General features: G+C 34.5%; 1 protein-coding gene across 4 annotated transcripts in view; it reads left to right on the top strand.

The window, feature by feature from the left end:
* DIAPH2 (diaphanous related formin 2) overlaps window positions 1–24,654 on the top strand; it is a 1,032,498-nt gene that overhangs the window by 82,008 nt on the left and 925,836 nt on the right. For 3 of the 4 annotated variants that reach the window (XM_040467675.1, XM_040467672.1, XM_040467676.1), the window contains 2 exons: window positions 11,553–11,657; window positions 16,661–16,681. In XM_040467675.1, coding sequence (XP_040323609.1) covers window positions 11,553–11,657; window positions 16,661–16,681 — 126 coding nt within the window. The remainder of the gene's footprint in view (window positions 1–11,552; window positions 11,658–16,660; window positions 16,682–24,654) is intronic. The other variant, XM_040467674.1, reaches the window with a different exon arrangement.

Below are 24,654 nucleotides of genomic sequence, written 5' to 3'. Positions count from 1 at the left end.
ACAGATTAGTTCTGTAACTTGCCTAAGCTAGTAAGTGGCTGAGTTGGAAGTTAAATTTAAGCACATAAAAATGTAAAAAAAATGGCATTTTGTAGCATCTGTCTTTAATAATGTTTCATTTAAGCTAAATATAAAATTAACATGTTTTCCTTGAACATATACTCAGTGGAAATAGAAGGCAACACAGAAGTATATTGGTTGGTAGGTAAAACTAGTTTGGGATGGATTACTTCTTACTGATGATGGAAATTTGCCTGTAATCTCTTTTAAATTTTTTTTAATTTTTTTTTAATTCAATTTTTAGAGGAGAGAGAGAGAGAGTGACAGAGTGTGAGTGGAGGAGGGCAGAGAGAGAGAAGGAAACAAAATCCAAAGCAGGCTCCAGGCTCTGAGCTGTCAGCACAGTGCCCAACACAGGGCTTGAACCCACAAACTGTGGGATTATGACCTGAGCCAAAGTCAGACACAACTGACTGAGCCACCTAGGCGCCCCACCATAACCATTTTTTTTTATATGTGCAGTGTGCCATGTTGCTGCATGCTAGAGATACAAAGATGAATGCAGTACCTCCATTGCCTCCATAGAGTTCAGAGTTTAGTCAGGGAGAGAGGAAAGTAAAAAAAAAAAGAAAATGATTTCCATGGTAGTAGGACAGCTGGAAATAGGCTACTGTGAGCATTTAAGCCAGTGCAGGGACTCAGGATATAGGGAAGACATGAATATACTATGAAGCCCAGTGTCACTTATGAATTTTCAGTCTTTCATTTTTGGCATTAAAGCATTCTCAAAGTTTGAACAATTTAGTTTATCAAGGTGCAATGCCTTCTATATGCCAGGTACTGTTCTAAGCTCTGAGGAAAAAGAGCAGAGAAGAAATGAAGGGCAACTATTATCATCAAGAAGCTTATGTTCTGATAAGGGTGATATAGCAGGTCATAAGGTGTAATTGTGAAAAATAAAAAGCTAAGACAGATTTCTGTCTTTTCATAAATGGAGAAGTTTATTTGACAACTCTTCACTGAATGCCAGATACTTTGTTAGGTCCAGGGGAACATAAAGATGACAAATACACTATCTCTGCCTCTAGGATTTTATTTTGTATGGCTCAAAAGTTAAGAATAGTTTTCATATTTTTAAATGGTTGGAAAAAAACCCAAAAGACTGTTTCAGGGTACATGAAAATTATGTGAAATTCAGTGTACATAAAATATTTTTGAATGCTGCCATAACCATTAGTTTATATATCATTGATGGCTCCTTTTGTGTCACAACTGCAGAGTTGAACAGTTGTGACAGAGACAGAGACCCTGTGACCCACAAAACCTAAAATACTTACTGTCTAGTCCTTTATAGAAAAAGTTTGTCAACCTCTGCACTAGTGTAGTGTCTCTAAATGTTTTGACTTACTATCCTGTTAGGAAAAAAAATGTATGTTTGAGCAAGTAACCTTAATCTATTTTATTTAAAAATTTTATACATACATACGTGTGTGTATATGTGTGTGTGTGTGTATGTGTGTGTTTGTGTGTGTGTGTAACAGGCATATAAAATACAGACAGAATAAAGAATGAGAAAAACATGAAATGAACAAGATTTTTTAAGGTTATTTATTTATTTTGACACAGAGAGAGAGTGTGACCAGGGGAGAGGGAAGAGAGGGTGAAAAGAATCCCAAGCAGGCTCCACACTCAGCGTGGAGTCCAGTGCAGGGCTTGATCTAATGAACCGTGTGATCATGACCTGAGCTGATATCAAGAGTCGGATGCTTAAGCAACTGAGCCACCCAGGCACCCTGAAATGAATAAGATTTTAAAATGATGTAAAATGAATTTATCTATTAATGGCACAAAAAGCCTTTGCTGTTATGATTAACTTTTTAGTGAGTACAATGTCACTGTGTCATTATTTTTTATGTCTTGTTTAAAACCATAATAATTAGAAGGTTTAGTTCCAAGTTCATTTCATTTGGATATTTGGTTTAATGTCTATTATAGTTGAAACATAAATCTGACAGAGATATGTAGGTCCAAGTGGAACAAGAACATCATTAGCAACACTTATTAATCATAGTATTAACTTTTCTCAGTCCAATCCAGGAATCAAGCAAATGTTTTCTCCTGAACCATGGCTAGTAAATTTCCATCTTCCTTCATGATAGTCAGTTGTTCTTGCAACTAATTGGAGTGTTGCATTTTTATATATTTAAATACATGGGCCAAATGGGCTTTAATAAATGGGCTTCAACTGATGTCATAAGGGACATGGACTCTGCATTTTTCCTTCCACATCCTTAATGTGTAGACCCTCACCCCCATGTGTGTCTACTCATGTCTGCTGTTAGACATTGCTTCTGATGCCAGGAAGAAGGGGAAAGAGGTGAGTCATTAAAGGGTGAAGGAGACTGACAGGGAAGTTGGGTCTGCCAGTGTGTTTTTAATGAAGTTTATTTGAAAAGCAGTTACTTTCTTACTAATTGTTAAACTTTCGAGGGATTACTAGTATTTTTGTGAATGAAAAATGCCTAAATCATGCTAAATTTCAGCAGTTTTTAAGTATTTTGTCTTGAGATAACCAGAAATATCTGTGAGGTACAATGTTTTCATGCCCACTTCCTATTTCATTTCAAGATATCATATTCTACACTATTTGAAATATCTTGCTTTTATTAAAAAGAACTACATTCTTGACTCTTTAGCACTTTGTGTACTTTGGTTTCAATTCCTTTTGCAATGGCTTAAATTTTACATGTGGGATAACCTTACTTAGGAATCTTTTCCACTTACAGTTTTTTCATAAAACATCTTTTTGTTAAGTAAATCAGTTACATTGGTAATGTTTTTATATTTTAGATTGTTGCATTAGTGACTCAAAGAAAAGTAGTTTCTATATTTCATTATTGAAACAATATAGCAAAATAATATAAGTTGAGTTGTTTTTTTAAACTGTATTTTCATTCAAGTCTGCAATAAAACTCCCACAGTTTATATGTTTTATATATATGATTTATATATGTTCTATATAAATGTTTTACATAAAATATATATACTTGTATATAAATATATAATATTTTTATATATGTAAATATATAATATATATAATATACATAATGTATACAAATATATACTTGTATATATATAAAACATATATAAACATATTTTTTTATATATGTTTTATATATATGATTTATATATGCTTTATATATAAAACATATATACTTGTTTTAGTATATATTTTTTTAAATATGAAACTTATTGTCAAATTGGTTTCCATATAACACCCAGTGCTCATCCCAACAGGTGCCCTCCTCAATACCCATCACCCACCCTCCCTCCCACCCCCCATCAACCCTCAGTTTATTCTCAGTTTTTAAGAGTCTCTTATGTTTCGGCTCTCTCCCTCTGTAACCTTTTTTTTTTTTCCTTCCCCTCCCCCGTGGTCTTCTGGTAAGTTTCTCAGGAGCCACATAAGAGTGAAAACATATGGTATCTGTCTTTCTCTGTATGACTTATTTCACTTAGCATCACACTCTCCAGTTCCATCCACGTTGCTACAAAAGGCCATATTTCATTCTTTCTCATTGCCACATGGTATTCCATTGTGTATATAAACCACAATTTCTTTATCCATTCATCAGTTGATGGACATATTTTAAGCAATGATTTCTACGGGTCTTCTGATGGTATTTGTTGACAAAGGAATGTGTTTTAGTTTAATGCCATGTTGTTTTGCATGTATTTCAGCTGCTTCTACTAAGAGTTTCCACAATATCAGTGGACCTTTGTCTTTTGCTGTAATGAAATAAAAAGTTCAAAAGAGGCTTTTTTTTTAAGTTTATTTATTTGTTTGAGAGACACAGACACAGCCTGAGTGGTGGATGGGCAGATAGAGAGGGAGAAAGAGAATCCCAAGCAGGCTCCAAGCTGCAAGCACAGAGCCCCATGTGGGGCTCTAACTCACAAACTGTGAGATCACAGCCTGAGCTGAAACCAAGGGTTGGATGCTCAACTGACTGAGGCACCCAGACACCCCAAAAGAGGCTTCTAGTATATGTGCTGCGGAAGTGAGCACACAAAAAGAGGCTTCTAAACACGTGCCATTAAGTTTACAAAATTTCACTAAAGTGCTGGATTTTTTTTTAAAAAATAGTTTCCATGCACAGTGTGGGGCTTGAACTCACAACCCTGAGATGAAGACCTGAGCAGAAATCAGGAGTCCAATGCTTAACAGACTGAGCCATCCAGGTGCCCTGAGTATCACGTGATTCTAATTATTGCTGAGAAAATTCAAAAAGTTTTCTTCATGTTCTGAATGCTTGGTTTGAGGTGGCTTTGTAGTATTATTAGCTAATATTTTAAGGTACAATATGCATATAAAATGGGAATCACCATTGATAATTGGTATACATCCATATTTCAAATAGCTACCTTAATAATTTTTAATATTGTGGGGTCAGCTATTAGCCTTACATTTTTATTATTTTAATCATATGATGTGATAGATGAAAGGCTCAGACTTGCAAGAAGGAGATGTAGCAGTCTAACATTTTCTTGTCTGCTTGTGCTTGAATTTTTGCTGTTCATCCTGCTATCCTCAATCTTTTGTCTTTGCCGAAATCTTTGAATACAGATTTTTAATTTTCGGTTATTTTTGATGACTGATTTAGTTAAAACTATATAAAATACCCTGTAAATGCATTAAACCAAGTACATGTAAGCTGCAGTGTGGTTTAGTACACTGACAGTAAACAGATTTGCATTGTGAATACCCCACTCTTTCCCTATGATGCCTCATGTACCATTTGGCCTATGGATCCAGTGTTATCATGTTAGATATTAAAACTTATTTTCTTGTATTTTTTGTGCGTATTTGTGTATATACATGTTAAGCTCAGGAGTAAGGATTGTGGGAAAGTGAAAATAGCATTTCACTGTTTTCTAATATCTAAACATACATTCTGAATTTACCCTACTGATGGTAAAGAGGTATATGTAGGTATTCAAAGTTGCATCTCTCCAATAAGACCTGAAAGCAGAAATAGGTTTGTACCATACTCAATAACATTCATTCAATGTCATGTTTTTTCCTGCCTTTGGCTTTATATTGTTTTCAGAGATACTGTATTTGACAATTTTTTTCCTTTAAATTTTTTTACCATCTGAGATTTATATGTTCTATGACTACAGTCTATATGGGTAAAGTTAACTGGATCTTTTGAAAACATTGAGGTAGTTATTTAATATCAGGTAGAATTGGCCAACTACTTAATAATGGAGCAAATTTTTGAAAATTTTATTGGGTTTTTAGAAAGAAATGTTCAATCCTTTCAAGTTCAGATGATAGAGGAATTATGGAATGTATCTTTAGAAAAGAATAAACTAAACAAATGCTGTAAGAACCCATTTATAACCTTAAAGTAATCAAACATAACATAATCATTGTTCATGCTAGAGCATATTTTTAGGTACTAGGGTATCATTGGTTCATTCTCTTCAGGGATACAGTTCCCATCAAAATAGAAGTTAAAGAATACTTGAATAATTACTGTGGAGAAGTGAAAGAAGAGGGCAAGCATTTGATGGTGTAGTCAAGTTCAGATTTTAAAACAGCAAGTGGAAAATTCAGCCTTAAACTGGCATGAAGACATATTGCAGAAAAACAGAAACAGTTTATAGAAAATATATCGAAATTTATAGCAAATCTATAGAAGGAAGGAAAAAGATGTGAAAACATAAAATTTGACGTTTATTTCTCATAATGCAAAATAGAAATCAGTGGAAGAGTTAAGAAAAAAAATAGTCTTGGAAGATAAGAAAGTTTTAAACATTATGTTGTTACTCATTTAAACATTTATGAGGGGAGAGAGGGAGAGTGAGAGGGGATGGGAGGAGAGTGAGAGAGAATGAATGAATGAATAAATGAATGAACAAAAATGAATAGGGAGGTGGTTCAACTTTTAACCTTCTGATTTGACTTTATTCTCATATGGCTCCCCAGTAATAACTTTAAAAATATGTTTATTTTCTGAGGACATGAATTTACATACAGTGTGAACATTGCATCATGGCATATATGGAAGGAGAAAAATTGGTTTATTGTTTACAAATATGACTTTAAAAATATTGTAAATGGTCAGTTATTTAGACTGCAAACAATGTTTTTTGAAACTACAAAATACTATATTCTCATGTATTATAGAAGTAGTAACTAAATGTTAAACATACTGAAAGCTTGCTTTTGTGTTTTGAAGTACTGTAAGAACTAGTGTGTTTAGAAGAGTTTCACATTCAGTTATATTGTTTACAATTAATATTGAATTATGATTATTGCTCTGTTTAATGATTGTATTATAAAGTTAGAGTTAATGATTTGGAAATATTAGCTGCCTAATTAGCAGTATGGTTCTTATTTCTATAAGAATAAAATGAGTCTTTATGGTCTTCTCTGTTCATATGAATGGTACCTATTCTCAGTCAACTTATGCAGCAAATTTATAGGTATAAAAATTGCTGATGGCTGTAAAGCAAATTAAAATATTTAGAGAAAAGGTTCACACTGATTCAACAAGTATTTATTAAATGCTTAGAGAATTCCAGGAACTATACTTTTTTCTGGGAGTCTAAAGATAAAAAAGGGAGTGCACCTGTGTGGCTCAGTTGGTTGAATATTTGACTCTTGGTTTTGGCTCAGGTCATGTTGTGGGATCAAGCCCCATGTTGGGCCCTTCAACGTGGAGCCTGCTTAAGATTCATTTTCTCTCTCTTCCTTTGTCTCCCTTCCTCCCTCAGTCCTTTTCCCTCCTCTCTATAAGAAAAAGGTAAAAAAGACCCAGATTCTGCCCTCAAGCTAGCTTAGAGTTTAGAAAAGATGGACTTATCAGATAGTTTCAATTTAAGTGCTAGTAATACAGGAATTAATATGGAAGACTAGAATGCAGATAGTCATTTCTCAGTGAGGTGTTTCAGGGGGAAATTTGAAGGTGAATCAAAAGGATAAGAGTTAGATAAGGATTTGGGTGGGATGGAGTGGGTTGAGATGGGGTGAGGGTTAATAGAGGATTAATAGGATGATGAAGATGGCAGCATTCTAGGCAGAGAGAACAGCATCATGAACAGAGTAATGGAAATGTATAATAGCATAGTATATGTAGAAAAATTACAGCCAATATTGTATTATTAAAATACAGGGGTAAGATGAAAACTGGTAAAAAATGAGACTAGAGAGGTGATGATAACACTAAAATCTAGTATTCTTTGAAGGGTAGTTAATATACAGCAAGCTTAGTGTTCATGACCATACTTTAACTTGATAGAACTCTTCTGAGGCATATAATCTCATATTCCCTTTATTGTCATGCTTATCTCCATGATTTTACTCTGATGGCATGATATTAGCACTATAGGCCATTAAAAATTTAATGGAGGCACATTATAATGTAGAAACATCACTGGAAGGAGAGCCAACTCTCTACCTAGAGAGTGCTGAAGGTGGTACTGCCACATTCTTAGGCCTGGCTGTGAGGCGTACAGATACACTCAATCTTGTTAGCATTCCAGAGTTGATTCTACTTAGGGTATGCAGATTCATGCTAACCACATTTGTAGGGTACTGTAATTTAACCAGAATGTTTTGAGGCAGTAGAAACCTAGCCTAGCATTTGTGAACAGTGCTTAGGGGTTTTGATGGAAACATACTATGAGTCAGCAGAATGATGTGCTTGCCAATAAGGTCATAAAATCAGAGGCTGAATTAATAGAGGTAAAGTGTTTGAAGATGATGGAGGTAGTAGTCCTTTCCTTCCTTGTATTTATCAAACTACAGAGTACTTGAGAAAAATAAATATGGATGGTAAGCCATGTCACATGAAGATAAGTTGAAGCAGGTAGGTAGGTATACCTTAGCTTTAAGGAGAGAACGATGCCTCCAAATACCATTTACATGGTTTTTGAATTTATTAACCTCTGTCCAGACTGACTACTGTCTCTCTTAATTCAGACTCTTATCACTAGTCTCATGAATTACTTCAGTAGCCTATGTTATAGAATATAAGAGAATCTTTTCTGACTAGCTATATATAACTATAAAACATATTAAATAGCTCTTTAATCAGGAGGGTTGTAGAGACAAGCTTCAGATAATATTACAGGAATAACATCCAGAACCACACAGCTGAAATAGAGAGTTCAGTGAAGGAGCTGTTGCCACCCTGGAACCACCTGGTCAAACTGTCATGAAAAACATGCAGATGCTGCCCACACTTCCATAACCATATCACCTCTTATTTCCACCCATGCCAGCAAAATGGCACTTACTTGTGGCCTGCTTCCTTACATAGTTTACTTCTGAATCCACACATCCTAGAAATGCATTTCATTGGTGGAAACTAAGCCACATGTCTGTACTCTAGTTATAAGGCAATCTGGCAGATGTAGTTTTTATGGATTCTTTCTTGCTTAGGTGGGAATGACACTGGGAAGATGTATTAAAATTAAATGCTGTTGAGCAGCCAAATAGAACAGAAGACCACTGTGGTTTCCTAGCTAGTCTCCTTGCCTTCACTAATATTTTTCTCATCCTTTAAGACCCAAATCCTGGTAAAGACTTTTCTGATCTTTCCATCTATCCTCTGTGTTACAAAACTATCATACATGTGCCTCTGTGAAAATATGTGCCTCTGTTTGCATATCTATTTTCCCTACTGGACCATGAATTATTTATTTTTATTTATTTAACAAATAGGCATTTATTAAGTATCAGGCATTGTTTTAAGTGCTTCATAAATAACTCATTTAATTTGTGGATACAAGCTGTCTTTCAATTTGCACTCCTGTAGCATAGTCCTTGGTACATGGCACTTGTCCAGTAAATAATTGATTCAATATTTAGAAAGTAGAAAAGAAAGAATGATGATATAGTTCTGCCACTTTAACTTACTATTCTGTTTCATTGTACATGTTTTACATTTAGTCTTCCAAAAAAAAAGTTGGACAAATTACACTTCCCTAATATGGGATGGGCTGCCTGTGAGGTGGTAGGTTCTCTGTTAGTTGAAGTCAACTCAGAGCATCTGTGGACTACATTAAAAGTGCTATCCAGCCTTTTTTCTGTGATTCTACTTTGACTCTACAATGCTAAATCTAGCCTGTGAGAGAGAGGAAAAAGATGTCTTCTGTCTTCAAGTAAGTCATTAAGAAGGAAAATATACAAATGAGAAATAAGGAGATAAGATAGGAAAGATAGGGGTAGAGTTAGTGATACAGGTGATTAGGAAGAAGAATCCTATGTACATATAAATAAAATGTATTAAGTATTGACCTTGAACAAATCATGAGTCACTACAATGCATGCAAATATAGATCAAGAGACTTTTGCTGTCAGTGAAGTTACCATTCTATACATAGATGCAGTTTGATTTCTTTTCATGGCTCCTTATATGAGTTTTAAAAATAATGTTAATATTGGGGTACCTGGGTGTTTAAGTGTCTGACTCTTGGTTTCTGCTTGGGTCATGATCTTGTGGTTAGTGAGATCGAGCCCTGCATCAGGTTCTGTTCTGACAGCATGGAGCCTGCTTGGGATTCTCTCTCCCTCTCTCTCTGCCCCTCCCCTGCTCACTAGTATGCTCTCTTGCTCTCAAAAGAGATGAATAAATTAAAAAAAATAATGTTGATATTTTTAGTGCCCATTACTTTCCATGATTAAAAAATATTAATAGCCAGCATTAAGAAAATAAAGTGATAAATGTACTTATTTTTTAAAGTTGAAATATGACTCACATACCATAAAATCATTGTCTTAAAATACATAGTTCAGTGTATTTTTTTAGTATATTCAAACTAAATTGTGAAACCATCAAACAATTTTAGAACATTTTTATCACTCCAAAAAAAAAAACCAAACACACCATACCTATCAGCAGTCACACCCCAGTACTCTTATTCCCTCTCCTCTGCCCCTAACAACTACTAATCTGTTTTCTGTCTCTATAGATTTGCCAATTCTGGGCATTTAGTATAAATGGAAATCATACAATATGTGGTCTTTTGTGACTGGCTTTTTTCACTCAGCATTATGTGATTTCAAGGTTCCATCATGCTATAGCATTTATCAGTACTTCGTTCTTCTTTATGACTGGACATACCACTTTCGTTATCCATTCATCACTTGATGGAAATTTGGATTGTTTCTACCCTTTAATCCTGCTGCTATGAACATTCATATACAAGTTCTTGTGTCGGCATACGTTTTTATTTCTTTTGGGTATGAGCTGGGTCATGAGGTAACTTTTTGCATAACTTTTTGAGGAACTGCTAGACTATTATCCAAAGTGGCTGCATCATTTCACATTCTTACCAGCAATGTGTGAGGGTTCCAGTTTCTCCATATCCTTACCAATGTTTGTTATTATTATCTTTCTGTATACTAGCCATCCTAGTGGGAGTGAGGTGGTATCTCATTGTGGTATTGATTTGCATTTCTCTAATGAATAATGATGTTGAACATCATGTGCTTACTGGCCATTGTATATCTTTTTGAGAGGGACATCTATTCAAATCCTTTGCTCATCTGTAGTTGGGTTGTCTTTTTATTGTTGATTTTTAGAGTTCTTTATATATTCTGGATACAAGTCCCTTATCAGACACATGATTTGGAAATATTTTCACCCATTCTGTAAGTTTCCTTTCATCTGATATTGCTTTTTGAAGCATTGTCATTTCCAACTTGATTTTGTGACCCCTCAAAAGTGTCTTATTATGTTGCAAGGGTTAATATGAGTTTCAAAATGAAGAAAAGTAATTTGCATAGGGAAAACGTTATATGTGTATGTATCACAAAATAAAGATTCCCAGCCAAATTAAAGCTTATTGAACTTCACCCAAGCACCCCTGTCCTGGTGCTTTAATAAAACCACCGTATTACACCTAAAAAAAAAAAAACTTATTGAACTTCAAAGCAATGTATTCTTGTAAATGAGTATTTTTTTCTCCAATGAGTGATGAGTGATTTTTGTCATCCAAACACAGCTGATTATATTTCTGATTTTATTTATTTATTTATTTATTTATTTTTTTTTTTTTGCTTTCCAAATCCAGCAACTTCTGAAGGATGTTTCTTCAGTGGCATATTATAGATCTATATTTCCTGTCAGTTTAAAAATCATATTTGCTCTTCTGGATAATAGTGATCCTAAGGGAACATATGCCAAATAGTAAAGTGTTTGTTTATTTTTGCTATCCGTGTAAATTAATAGTTGTGCCAAGGTTGTATGATCTATGCTATAAAACTGTCGATTTATTCTCTGGAATAGTTTAAAAATATTTATTATTTCTGCTCATTCGTTGAATAGGTAGAGATAGGAGCCATGAATATGTGGTAAAATTTATACAGTGTTACGGTATCTAGAGTGAAAAATAATAGTGAGAGATCCACCAAAGTGATCCTTCTTGTTAGCCACAGCATGACTATTTTAAAAGAGAATATTAATATTTATTAATCATTTTTGCAACTTAAGCAGAAATGTGTTAATGTTTACAATATATGTTCTTTATAACAGGAGGACATGAACCTTAATGAAGAACGGAAAGCTCCTTTACGAAACAAAGATTTTACCACCAAGCGTGAGATGGTTGTCCAGTATATTTCTGCTACTGCCAAATCTGTAAGTAGTGGCACTTTCCTGGTGTTCCCGTAATGAGGTCAGCAATATCTGCTTAAAAAGAAACCAACCCCAGGTCTTCAAGTTCTTGCCTCAGTATACTCTATATATAGACTATTCAGAAAAACCTTATACATGTATTTTTACACATTTAGTATATGCCCTGTTTCAAATTTTTTTATAATTTGAGAGACTTCCATTATTTAAGACAATGCAGACCAAGGATAGAAGGCTGTGAGTTAATCCAGTGACTTTTGGGGCAGTGGTTTTATGCACTTCCTAAAAATTGAGAGCAATTTGTAGGTGTTCCACTAAATATACTGTTGGTTATATGAAAATTTTGAGGGAGAAGACACAAACATAGTCTATTCACGAGTTTTAACTAAGTTTACATTAAAGTGTCATGTCTGGTTTCTCCCTGCAGGAAATTTTGATCAATATTTTTAATAATGCTATTTTAGTTTTTTTTTTCATTATTTTATGTGATGCTAATTATTTTATGTGATGCTATCTATATTAACTACCTCATAATTGTTATTGTACAGCTTAGTTTAATATAAAAGGGGGTGCTTAATTGGAGCTTTAATCACATCTCTGAGTTTGAAGACTTGAAAGTAGAGTTATTTGGAAAGACTTGTTTTCTTCAGGAAAAACATTAGTGTTTTAATGGAATATGTGGCTTTGTTCTACTTCCTAAGGTGCTTCCGAAAATAGACTTCAGGTTTGATTTCTTTTTGTAAGAAAATAATGTATTTTTGAAATGGTGAAACGTATCTTTTACATTTCTATAAGTAAAAAGCTTTATACAACTAGAGGTCATAAAATCACTGTGTATATATGCACACACACCTATACCACATATTATACACAATGATTTTATGTATGTGGTATGTATATTATGTGGATATATATAAATAATACACACACATACATTTACACTTAAAAATACATATTTTGAGTTTAAGAAATTGACCAGTGAAGAAAATAGTACCTCATTGGAAAGTATGTTGTAAAGTTATTTGGCTATCCTGTTACTGCTATTTCAGTGCAGTAATTGCAGTGGCAATTACTGATGCATTTTGTTCTGAATTCTACAATTGTATTGATTCCATGTTGTAGTTTAAGCAAGCTAAATCTGAATGCTGCTCTACCAGAGCAGAGCAACAGCATGTTTTTTAATTTGCTTCTGGTATCCAAGGGCAGAAATATGTTTCAAGTGATAAGTGAAATTTGCCATGAGCATTGTTTTCAATAGAATTAGGTGATGCATAGGGTTTTACTTTGAAATTCTGATGAATCTCTTCTCATTTTTGTACTCAAGTTATTGTTCACAGTAAAATGCTTTAGGAAATCCAGGGTGCACATTTCGTGTTATATTTTTAAACACCTAAAGGCAAATACACTAGTAAATCTATGTAACTAAATCTGAGTGCAAGGTACAGATGATAATACATGAATAATCGTGTGTTTTTAATGATAAAATTTTGTTAGTGTCTCTGGATCATTTGTTGTTTTTATTTAAGTGGGACTGAATATAATGAAGATTATATGAAGCTCTTATTCCTTAACCTTTTGATTTTTACTCTATGTGGAACTTGATTTCATTTTTTCCCATATTGTTTCCTCTTTAACTGGCCAAAGACAGGTACACTTTAGGTTATATACTCATTTTTCACATCAAAATGCTAAAATTTGGGTAAATGTTAGATAAGCTGTCTTGAATTGCTTTATTTGAAAGATGGAAATTGAATGTTTCTCAAAAGACACGAACATTCTTTATAAGACATTAGCCTCAAAATCAGTACTATAACTATTTAGTATATGACCCTTATTTGTTTAATTGAACATACATATGAGCACCTGCCATCATATAGACTTTATCACTAGAGTTTCAAGGTTATACATTTCATTTCCTAATATTTTTTGTGGGCCAAATATTATGAAAGAAAGCCTATTGATAAACATGTTTTAAAGCTTTCTCACCTTGGGGAGATGTCAATTAGTACTGTGTTTTCTGTTGTTACAACAAATAATATTGCTCATGTAATTTTATTTTGAAGATGAGAAGGATACCATTCAGTGACAAACAATCCTCTTATCTTTTGACCTCTTCATGATCATGACCATAATATTTGCAGAAACTGTAGCCTAATGTATGGCTGTTTAACTTTGTCTAACCAAAGTTTCCATCTTGCTGTCTTTCACTAGGCTTTAGACATGCTTTGTATATCTTCTACTTTTTTTTGCTTTTTCACTATATTGATACACTGATGGAAAATTTTTCTTCATTTAAAGTACATATCATTATAACCACTTCCTTATGAGAATCCTTCATAAGTAGTCAAAACTTAAATCTTGAAGTAAAAAGAAAGTTAAGAGCTAGTGTTCCTGATGGAGAATGTTTTATAGTCACATGTGGAACATGTGAGAATTGTAGTTAAATTTAAACATAAATTATATGTTTCCTTCTTTACCACCTGCATTAGTCATTTTGCATAGAGTTGAAAAACAAAATATGGGCTCAGTAAGAAATGTCCATCATTCTCCTGAGTTCCTGGGTAAGGACAGTAAAGCAAGATGAAACTAATATACAGGTATGTGCTCAAAACCCATTTCTAAAGCAAATGACAGTGTTTTGTTATGTTCTTTGCTAAAATAAGCATGGAGTAAAAATATATAGGAAATTAAAAGATAATGATGCAAACTACTGCTTAGTTTAGTTTTTTTCTTGTTAAACTTCCATAATAGAGAATATTAAATTATGTGAATGTTAAAGGAAAAAGTGGCTTGATTACCTATCAGTGATGAATGGACTTTAAATAAGGGAGTGCAGAAGAACCTGTTCTCTGCACAGGCTGGACTTATTTGCTCATTATAGCAAGTGTGGTTATGGACCTGACCTATGGTAGTTGTAACATAGAGATAATTTGGCCACAAACAATCTGGAAGAATTTATATTTTTCAAAACACCAGCATATATTTTCAGAAACAGAAAACCAAGCTTTGTTAATATTGCAGACCTTGTCCTACCCATTCATAATACTGAAAGAGGCACAATATAGCAGTGATATATGGGATCTTGTATGTTCTATCTTAACAGCCTTTATTGACATTTATGAGGAAAATTTAGTCACTGAAATCCTAACATTAGTTTGCCAAAAGCCAATGTCATTATTAGAATATTAAAAAACTAGTTTATTTATAACTTAAATTACAGTCTTTGAAATTGAGATTTTAAAATATGTAAAATCACATTTTTAAATCACATGACCCCTTGAGAGGTATTACTGATTAAATAAAAATCTCAATAGGAAATGATTTAAAATAGTGATACCCAATACATCTATAGAATTTTTAGATTGACCCATGAAATAAGCAGTTGAAAATTGCAGTATATCTTTGTGTGTGTGTGTGTGTGTGTGTGTGTGTGTGTGTGTGTATATATACATGTATTACCATTTTGCTTTTGCCATTAGCAGATATTTTCTTTCTCAGGTGAAACAATTGAAGTCAAACTGACCAGACCAGTTTCTTTTAGCTTTCCTTGTCCAATCTGATCTGTTTCCTGTATGTGCTTTAGCTAAATGCAAGGATTTTTCAACCATAATGAATTATTAATAGGCTATATTCTGGTTATTTCATTGAGTATACACCTGCCTTAATTGTTAATACAGGCTTGTATTCTTGTTTTAGTCTCATGTCTGTGTTAAATAAACAAGGGACAGATAAAATCTCTTTTTGGTCGGAGGAAATAATTTAGGTCAATAGCATATCTTTCAATTCAGAAGACTGTTAATGGCACCAAAGAGGCTTTTATTCAACTAAATAATCAGTGTCTGTAAATATTCTGTTGAATGAATATTTAAGAAAGCTCTTCTCTATTTGGAGATTCATGGATTCCTCTGAAATAATTTGCTTGGATACTGTCATTATCTTTTTGTGTTTTGTAGTATCCTGTTCAATTTAGGGCTCTTATTAGGATTTCAATAATATTTTAGTTTTCTTTTTAAAGTACTAGCTGGAAAATAGAACACATATTGATAATAACTGCTATCAGATTAAAGGTTTTATTGTGGATTAATTAGTTCTTTATTGGACATTGCTTTGGACATTTAAGTGTAGGACTCTGATAACAATGATTTGATTTATATTAGGGTTTTGGCATAAAATTATGTTCAGAAGTATGATTTCAGTTCTTGGTTTCTTAAACACCATCCTGCCTCTCAGAAATTCTATCTCTTATCTATTAGGAAAGCTCAAAGTTTCTGTTTTTTGAACTGTTTTATCCTTATGAATATATGCACGTTTAGATATAAACTGCTTCTATGTCATTATATTATATTATATTATATTAATTATATTATATTATTATATTACAAATGCTAGGATGGCCTAGAAAACTAGAATTATAAGCAATCTCTTCTTTGTAATTTTCAAGTATACTATAAAACAATATTATCAACCTTAAAATCATAACGATATAAAATGCTCCAGTTTTCAACCTACAATTCATTTCTTAACTTAATGCATGGCTTTAAATGCAACATTTATATCCTAAAACACCTTGTTTCAACCTTAATATTATACCCATTATAACAAGGAAAAAAAAGCATTATTTGGAAACAAATTCAATTTTCTGTTGATATGTTTTTTGAGTGACTGTGGGCTGGTAAAATATCTGATGCCTGGATACACTTAATTTTATGTTACTTGATATTTAGCTTATATATGCCCATTGCAGTACATTTTTAAAAACATCTTCAAACAGTAGTAATTGTTTAGGAATCCTTATTTCGAGACTTCACACATTTTTGAAATATGGTAGAAATTAATACTGGTATATTTGTTTTAGACTCTAGATCTGAAGTATTAAAGTGTACATAGAGTTAGCTATTTACTAATTTGCTAAACACTTCTGTGAAAAGCTTCTGATTACTAATAACTGTTGCTGTTTGTTTTTTGTTTCTTTTACACTGTAACTACTCTCCGTTGACTACTGCATGCAGATAGTTGGAAGTAAAGTTACGGTGAGTACAAAAGATGTGTTTTACCCTTAGATATGAATTTGTGCTTTTGGGAATTGAGCAATTTTTGCTTATAGCATTCTATGTGTTTGGTTCTTCTTTTGGAGTATATTTTACCAAAGTAGTAAGATGATAAAGATCAGGTGATGAGAATTTAGGCATGGTAAGTACTTTTCCTGTGGTTTTGGAACATGTTTTAGAATTTGAATATACTTTGTATATTTTGTCTTATAAGGTTTTACTTTTTGTTAGAGTTGTGTCTGTGTTTATGATTTTTATGATTCTGTTTTTATGAGTCTGATGAAATTGGGTGTTTCACCTCAGTTCTCAGGAGAGCAGGATGCCATCTCAGGATGGTAGGTTGGTTTATGCTAGCAGGAATTCTTATTAAAGTATCTCACTTTGATTTGGTGTCAATGACCACATAGTGTAATGAAAACAACCTTTGATGTGCAGTCAAGAGGGCTAGGTCTTTGTCTCTGTTAGATGCTACTAATTGGATGTGTGACCTTGGGTAAGTCATGTAATATTTTTGAGGTTCAGTTATTAAATGGCTAAATTGAAGTGATTGGCTTACATTATTTTTTAAGGTTCTTTCTATTGCTGTATTTTAGAGATTTTATATTCAGGGCATTGTATTTCATTTCCATAATTACATAATACATCAAAAATGATCTGTATTGTAATTGAGTGGTATTTGTAAGTACCTTGTCTTAATGACTAAGCAGTCTGTATTTAGGGAACAGGGCAGGAGACATTATCTTTAACATTATTAGGTACCATGGTATTCAGAATAGTGAATGTATTTAATATTTGTTTGCTTTTAAAAATTGATTTAGTTTCTTTCTTTCTTTCTTTCTTTCTTTCTTTCTTTCTTTCTTTCCTTCTTTCTCTCCTTCCTTCCTTCCTTCCTTCCTTCCTTCCTTCCTTCCTTCCAAGACAGCAAGTGAACAGTAGAGGGAGAGAGAGGGAGGGAGAGAAAGAATCTTAAGCAGGCTCTATGCCCAGCGTGGAGCCTGACATGGGGCTCCATCTTGTGACCCTGAGATCATGACCTAAGCCTAAATCAAGAGTCAGACGCTTAACTGACTGAGCCACCCAAGGTGCCCCTAGTCTTTTTTTTGTTTCTTTTTTTTAAAAAAAATTAATGTTTATTTTTGAGGAGAGAGAGAGAGAGAGAGAGAGAGAGAGAGAGAGCACGAACAAGCATTAGTGGGGGAGGGGTAGAGAGAGAGAGGGAGACAGAATCTGAAGCAGGCTCCAGGCTCTGAGCTATCAGCACAGAACCTGCCACGGGGCCCCTCACGAACTGCGAGATCATGACTTGAGCTGAAGTCGGTCACTTCACCAGCTGAGCCACCCAGCTGCCCCCCTTATTTTTCTTTTTTAATTTATGTGCCATCCGGGGGGGGGGAGCCATCAATCTTTTGGGGTAATTTCAAACATCAGCAAATCTTTCTTTAGTGCTTATCATGTGCCAAGAACTGTGTTAGGTTCATTGATGACTAGAAAATAAGGATAAGACCTTATAGTTTTAGTAATATATGTGGAAATAATCAATTCTTAAATTGTGCATACCGATTTTAAGTGTAGTAGGAATTCACAAGCAGAAGAGAGAAATAGAGGTAAAATAATTGGAGAAAACTCCATGCAAATTTCTGGACTTAAGGTGAGCTTTTAGGAATTGTTAGTTGTGATGGCTAGGATTTGATATGGGAGATGAGACAACGGAGAAGCTCTCACATTGCGTAAATAATATTCAATGCAAAGGCCTAGAGAAAGAACCAAATTGTGTGGGCAGGAGACAGAGAAGAGGGAAGCAAGAAATGAAGTTGACTTTGTTCAAGCAAAGAATGTGTATTTACATTGAAAAGATTGAAAAATCAAGTTGAAAGAGGATCTTGAAGTCCAGGTAGAAGATTTAGAAATTAGTTTGAATAAGAAAGTGACATGAGGAAAACAGGGTTTAAGAAAAATAAATTTTATAGTAGTAGATAGGCTGGATTAGGCCAGTGGTTCTCAAACTTGAAAGCACATAAAAATACATATTTTGTCCCTCAGGGGTCTAGGATAGGGCCAAGAACTTGGCATCTTTATCAAGCACCACAGGAGATCCTGTTAAGGTAGGCTACAGAGCACGCTTTGAAATACTGGATTAGGGTAGAGAGATATTTGTTTCAAGGGCTACCTAGGAGACTTGTGTATGGATCAGTGAGGACCTTTATTAAACTGGAGGCTAGGCATAGGGGGATGGGGTTAAATATGGGGGGGTGGGGATATAAAGGAATCTTGAGTTTATTTTAATGTGGGTTGAAGCTAGCTTGGTCTCTGCATGGCTTATGCCAGCACTTATGAAATATTACTGATTTCTCCATATCCAGTGGAGTTGAAGTTCTGTTGATTATTTCTCTTAGATAATTCTCAACTCTCTTCCCTGATTACTCACACTGTTGCTCCTTTAGTTTAGATTCATTGTTAAACACACCTGTAATTGCCATAGCCCCCTAAATAGTCTCCTAGTCTTAGTTCTCTCACCCTGCCCATGCATGTTTTACAGTTACCACAGATCATCTGATTCCCTTTAAACCTTTCAAATGGCTCCCAATTGCCCTTGTGATCTTATCCCTGTTCCTTTTTCTAATTTCATCTTCATCTCCATTTTTACATGTGCCTGTCCTGCTGTTTAATAACTCTAAATCAAGCATATTCTATTTCTTTGAACTAGAATGGCCTTTTCTTCTTCACTGTGTCCAGAAATATCCTAAATATCCATCAAGATTAAGCTTCATGTTAATTAGGAGAATTTGTCCTAGATAACTGCTTCCTTTCCATAGCATCACTATATAGCTGAATTATAGTATTTAACATATTTTATTATAATAAATCATTTACATGTCTTTCTTCCCCAATGAGAACAGCTCCTTTAATAAAAATACTAGGTCTAATGGGAAATACAGGTAAACAGAATAAAGATAGGGCCTTATAGATACAATATAGTAAAGGCTGTAAAGTGGCAAGCTAATAGGCTGTATATAGTTCATGGAAAAGTTTTATCTTGTCCGAGAGTGTTTTGAAAGACACTGTAATGAGATAGATGTTATGATTGATCTGTAGTATAAACAGTTTCACACCCACTGTCTTATTTCTGGCCTGCTCATCAGACTAGAATTTGCATATTCTGTAATAAATGGAGGAAACTATAGGAATCAGCTTCTAGAGGAAATGATGAGGGATTAGTTCTAGAGTTTAGGTGGGAGGGGTGCCTTAAGAGGGAAGATTTTTCTTTCTTTCTTTCTTTCTTTCTTTCTTTCTTTCTTTCTTTCTTTCTTTCTTTCTTTTTTTGAGTAGGGAGAGGAATGAAAAAGCAATCATTAAAATCATTCTGTTGGAAAGTCAGGTCCAAAAGGGCTTATTTGCTAGTATCTTATTGAGAATTTTTGCATCTATATTCATCAGGGATATTGGCCTGTAGTTCTCTTTTTTTGCTGGGTGTCTGTCTGGTTTAGGAATCAAAGTAATGCTGGCTTCATAGAATGAGTCTGCAAGTTTTCTTTCCCTTTCAATTTTTTGGAAAAGCTTGAGAAGGATAGGTATTATCTCTGCTTTAAATGTCTGGTAGAATTCCCCAGGGAAGCCATCTGGTCCTGGACTCTTATTTGTAGGGAGATTTTTGATAACTGGTTCAATTTCTTTACTGATTATGGGTCTGTTCAAGTTTTCTATTTCTTCCTGTTTGAGTTTTGGAAGCGTGTGGGTGTTCAGGAATTTGTCCATTTCTTCCAGGTTGTCTAGTTTGTTGGCATATAATTTTTTATACTATTCCCTGATAATTGCTTGCATTTCTGAGGGATTGGTTGTAACAATTCCATTTTAATTCATGATTTTATCTATTTGGGTCCTCTCCCTTTTCTTTTTGAGAAGGCTGGCTAGAGGTTTATCAATTTTGTTTACCTTTTCAAAAAACCAACTCTTGGTTTCATTGATCTGCTCTACAGTTTTTTTTAGATTCTATATTGTTTATCTCTGCTCAGAATTTATTATTTCTCTTCTTCTGGGTTTGGCGTGTCTTAGCTGTTCTGCTTCTGTTTCCTTTAGGTGTGCTGTTAGATTTTGTATTGGGGATTTTTCTTGTTTCTTGAGATAGGCCTGGATTGCAATGTATTTTCCTCTCAGGACTGCCTTCGCTGCATCCCAAAGCATTTGGATTGTTGTATTTTCATTTTTATTTGTTTCCATATTTTTTAAAAAATTTCTTCTCTTGTTGTCTGGTTGACCCATTCATTCTTTACTAGGGTGTTCTTTAACCTCCATGCTTTTGGATGGTTTCCAGACTTTTTTCTGTGGTTGATTTCAAGTTTCATAGCGTTGTGGTCTGAAAGTGTGCATGGTATGATCTCAATTCTTTTGTATTTATTGAGGACTGTTTTGTGACCCAGTATGTGATCTATATTGGAGAATGTTCCATGTGCACTCGAGAAGAAAGTATATTCTGTCGCTTTGGGATGCAGAGTTCTAAATATATCTGTCAAGTCCATCTGATCCAATGTAATCATTCGGGGGCCCTTGTTTCTTTATTGACCCTGTGTCTAGATGATCTATCTATTGTTGTAAGTGGAGTATTAAAGTCCCCTGCAATTACCACATTCTTATCAATAAGGATGTTTATGTTTGTGATTAATTGTTTTTTATATTTGCGGGCTCCCGTATTCAGCACATAGATACTAGCAAATCAAATTCAACAGCATATAAAAAGAATTATTCACCATGATCACGTGGGATTCATTCCTGGGCTGCAGGGCTGGTTCAACATTCACAAATCAATCAATGTGATACATCACATTAATAAAAGAAAATAACCATATGATCCTGTCGTCAATGCAGAAAAAGCATTTGACAAAATTCAGTCAAAGCCATTTACGAAAAGCCCGCAGCTAATATCTTCCCCAATGGGGAAAAACTGAGAGCTTTCTCCCTGAGATCAGGAACACAACAGGGATGTCCACTCTCACTGCTGTTGTTTAGCATTGTGTTGGAAGTGCTAGCATCAGCAATCAGACAACAAAAGGAAATCAAAGGCATTAAAATTGGCAAAGATGAAGTCAAGCTTTCACTTTTTGCAGATGACATGATACTATACCTGGAAAACCTGCTAGACTCCACCAAAAGTCTACTTGAACTGATACATGAATTCAGCAAGGTCACAGGATACAAAACCAATGTACAGAAAAGAGTTGCATTCTTATACACTAATAATGAAGCAACAGAAAGACAAATAAAGACACTGATCCCATTCACAATTGCACCAAGAATCATAAAATACCTAGGGATAAACCCAACCAAAGATGTAAAAGATCTGTATGCTGAAAACTATAGAAAGCTTATGAAGGAAATTGAAGAAGATATAAAGAAATGGAAAAACATTCTGTGCTCATGGATTGGAAAAATAAATATTGTAAAAATGTCAACTACCCAAAGCTATGTACACATTCAATGCAATTCCAACCAAAATTGCACCAGCATTCTTCTCAAAACTAGAACAAGCAATCCTAAAATTCATATGGAACCACAAAAGGCCCTGAATAGCCAAAGTAATATTGAAGAAAAAGACCAAAGCGGGAGGTATCACAATCCCAGACTTTAGCCTCTACTCCAAAGCTGTCATCATCAAGACAGCATGGTATTGGCACAAAAACAGACACATAGACCAATGGAATAGAAAAGAAACCCCAGAACTAGACCCACAAACGTATGGCCAACTCATCTTTGACAAAGCAGGAAAGAACATCCAATGGAAAAAAGACCATCTCTTTAACAAATGGTGCTGGGAGAACTGGACAGCAACATGCAGAAGGTTGAAACTAGACCACTTTCTCACACCATTCACAAAAATAAACTCAAAATGGATAAAGGACCTGAATGTGAGACAGGAAACCATCCAAACCCTAGAGGAGAAGGCAGGAAAAAACCTCTCTGACCTCAGCTGCAGCAATTTCTTACTTGACACATCACCAAAGGCAAGGGAATTAAAAGCACAAATGAACTATTGGGAACTCATGAAGATAAAAAGCTTCTGCACTGCAAAGGAGACAATCAACAAAACTAAAAGGCAACCAACGGAATGGGAAAAGATATTTGCAAATGACGTATTGGATAGAGGGTTAGTGTCCAAAATCTATAACGTACTCACCAAACTCCACACCCGAAAAACAAATGATCTAGTGAAGACATGGGCAGAAGACATGAATAGACACTTCTCTAAAGAAGATATCCAGATGGCCAACAGGCACATGAAAAGATGCTCAGCGTTGCTCCTCATTAAGGAAATATAAATGAAAACCACACTCAGTTACCACCTCATGCCAGGCAGAGTGGCTAAAATGAACAAATCAGGAGACTATAATTGCTGGCGAGGATGTGGAGAAATGGGAACCCTCTTGCACTGTTGATGGGAATGCAAACTGGTGCAGCCACTCTGGAAAACAGTGTGGAGGTTCCTCAAAAAATTAAGTATAAATCTACCCTGTGACCCAGCCATTGCACTGCTAGGAATTTACCCAAGGGATCCAAGAGTGCTGATGCATAGGGGCACTTGTTCCCCAATGTTTATAGCGGCACTTTCACCAATAGCCAAATTATGGAAAAATCCTAAATGTCCATCCATGGATGAATGGAGAAAGAAGTTGTGGTTTATATATACAATGGAATACTACGTGGAAATTAGAAAGAATGAAATATGGCCTTTTGTAGCAACCTGGATGGAACTGAAGAGTGTTATGCTACGTGAAATTAGTAATACAGGGAAAGACAGGTACCATATGTTTTCACTCTTATGTGGCTCCTGAGAAACTTACCAGAAGACCATGGGGGAGGGGAAGGAAAAAAAAAGAGGTTAGAGAGGGAGGGAGCCAAAGCATAAGACACTTTTAAAAATTAAGAACAAACTGAGGGTTGATGGGGGGTGGGAGGGAGGGGAGGGTGGGTGATGGGTATTGAGGAGGGCACCTGTTGGGATGAGTACTGGGTGTTGTATGGAAAACAGTTTGACAGTAAATTTCATATTAAAAAAATAAAATAAATTTGGAGTAAAAATGATGAGTTTAGTTAGGCGTGTAATCACGGAGTAATTAGTAAAATCACAGAAAATTAAGAAAAAAGTTATTAACACCCAAGAACTTTTCTTTAGCACTTGTAGCATTAAGAGTAGAATTTTATAATTTGCTTCACTATTTCAAATTCCTACCTTTACAATTTTAAATATACTTTGCACATTGCTGCTGAGCATATTTATCATTTGAATAACATTTACTTGTGGCTGTACATGTTTATGTTTTGAATAACATTTACCCGTTTATCAACTGAAGCCTTAATACATGTATTAGGTAATGAAGGCCATGTATACTTCAAGGTGACTAAATGTACTCAGATAGAAAAGAGCTAATCATTTTGGTGTCATGTAGTACTGCTTACCAGATAAGCCATTTAATATAAGTAAGATGTTACATTTGTACCTTTTGCAGTGTTTCTAAATAATCTGAGTCAAAAGGACAACTCCATCATAGGTGAAGGTTAGCCACAAGGGTATCTTTGTTTGCTCTAATTGGAGCATGGGGATCACAGGCACTGACTCAATGAATATTGTAGAACCTTTTTTGCAAAATAGAGCCAAAGAAATTTGTTCCTGCATGCTGGTGAAAGAAGTCATACTGAATGCAAGTTCCTGTTAAACTATTAACTTATGGTCAGGCTCCAAGTAACATATTCAAAATGCTATTGGTGCATTCCTTCCTATCAGCCCCCTAGTAATCATAATATCCACAAAATACCACTAACATGGCAGTATGTACATGTGGGCTGTTAATCTCCTATTGCATTATTAAATTGAAATTTTGTTTAGTGACCCAATAGTATCTTAGTGATTACTTCACGCAATGTTACACTTGTGTCAGGCCTTTTGTTTGAATATATCCTATGAAAAA

Source organism: Herpailurus yagouaroundi, unplaced genomic scaffold, assembly GCF_014898765.1.
Source record: "Herpailurus yagouaroundi ecotype Mexico unplaced genomic scaffold, PumYag 67556, whole genome shotgun sequence".
NCBI lineage: Eukaryota > Metazoa > Chordata > Mammalia > Carnivora > Felidae > Herpailurus > Herpailurus yagouaroundi.
The sequence above is the reverse complement of the archived record's forward strand: the minus strand, read 5'-3'. Positions and strand labels throughout refer to the sequence as shown.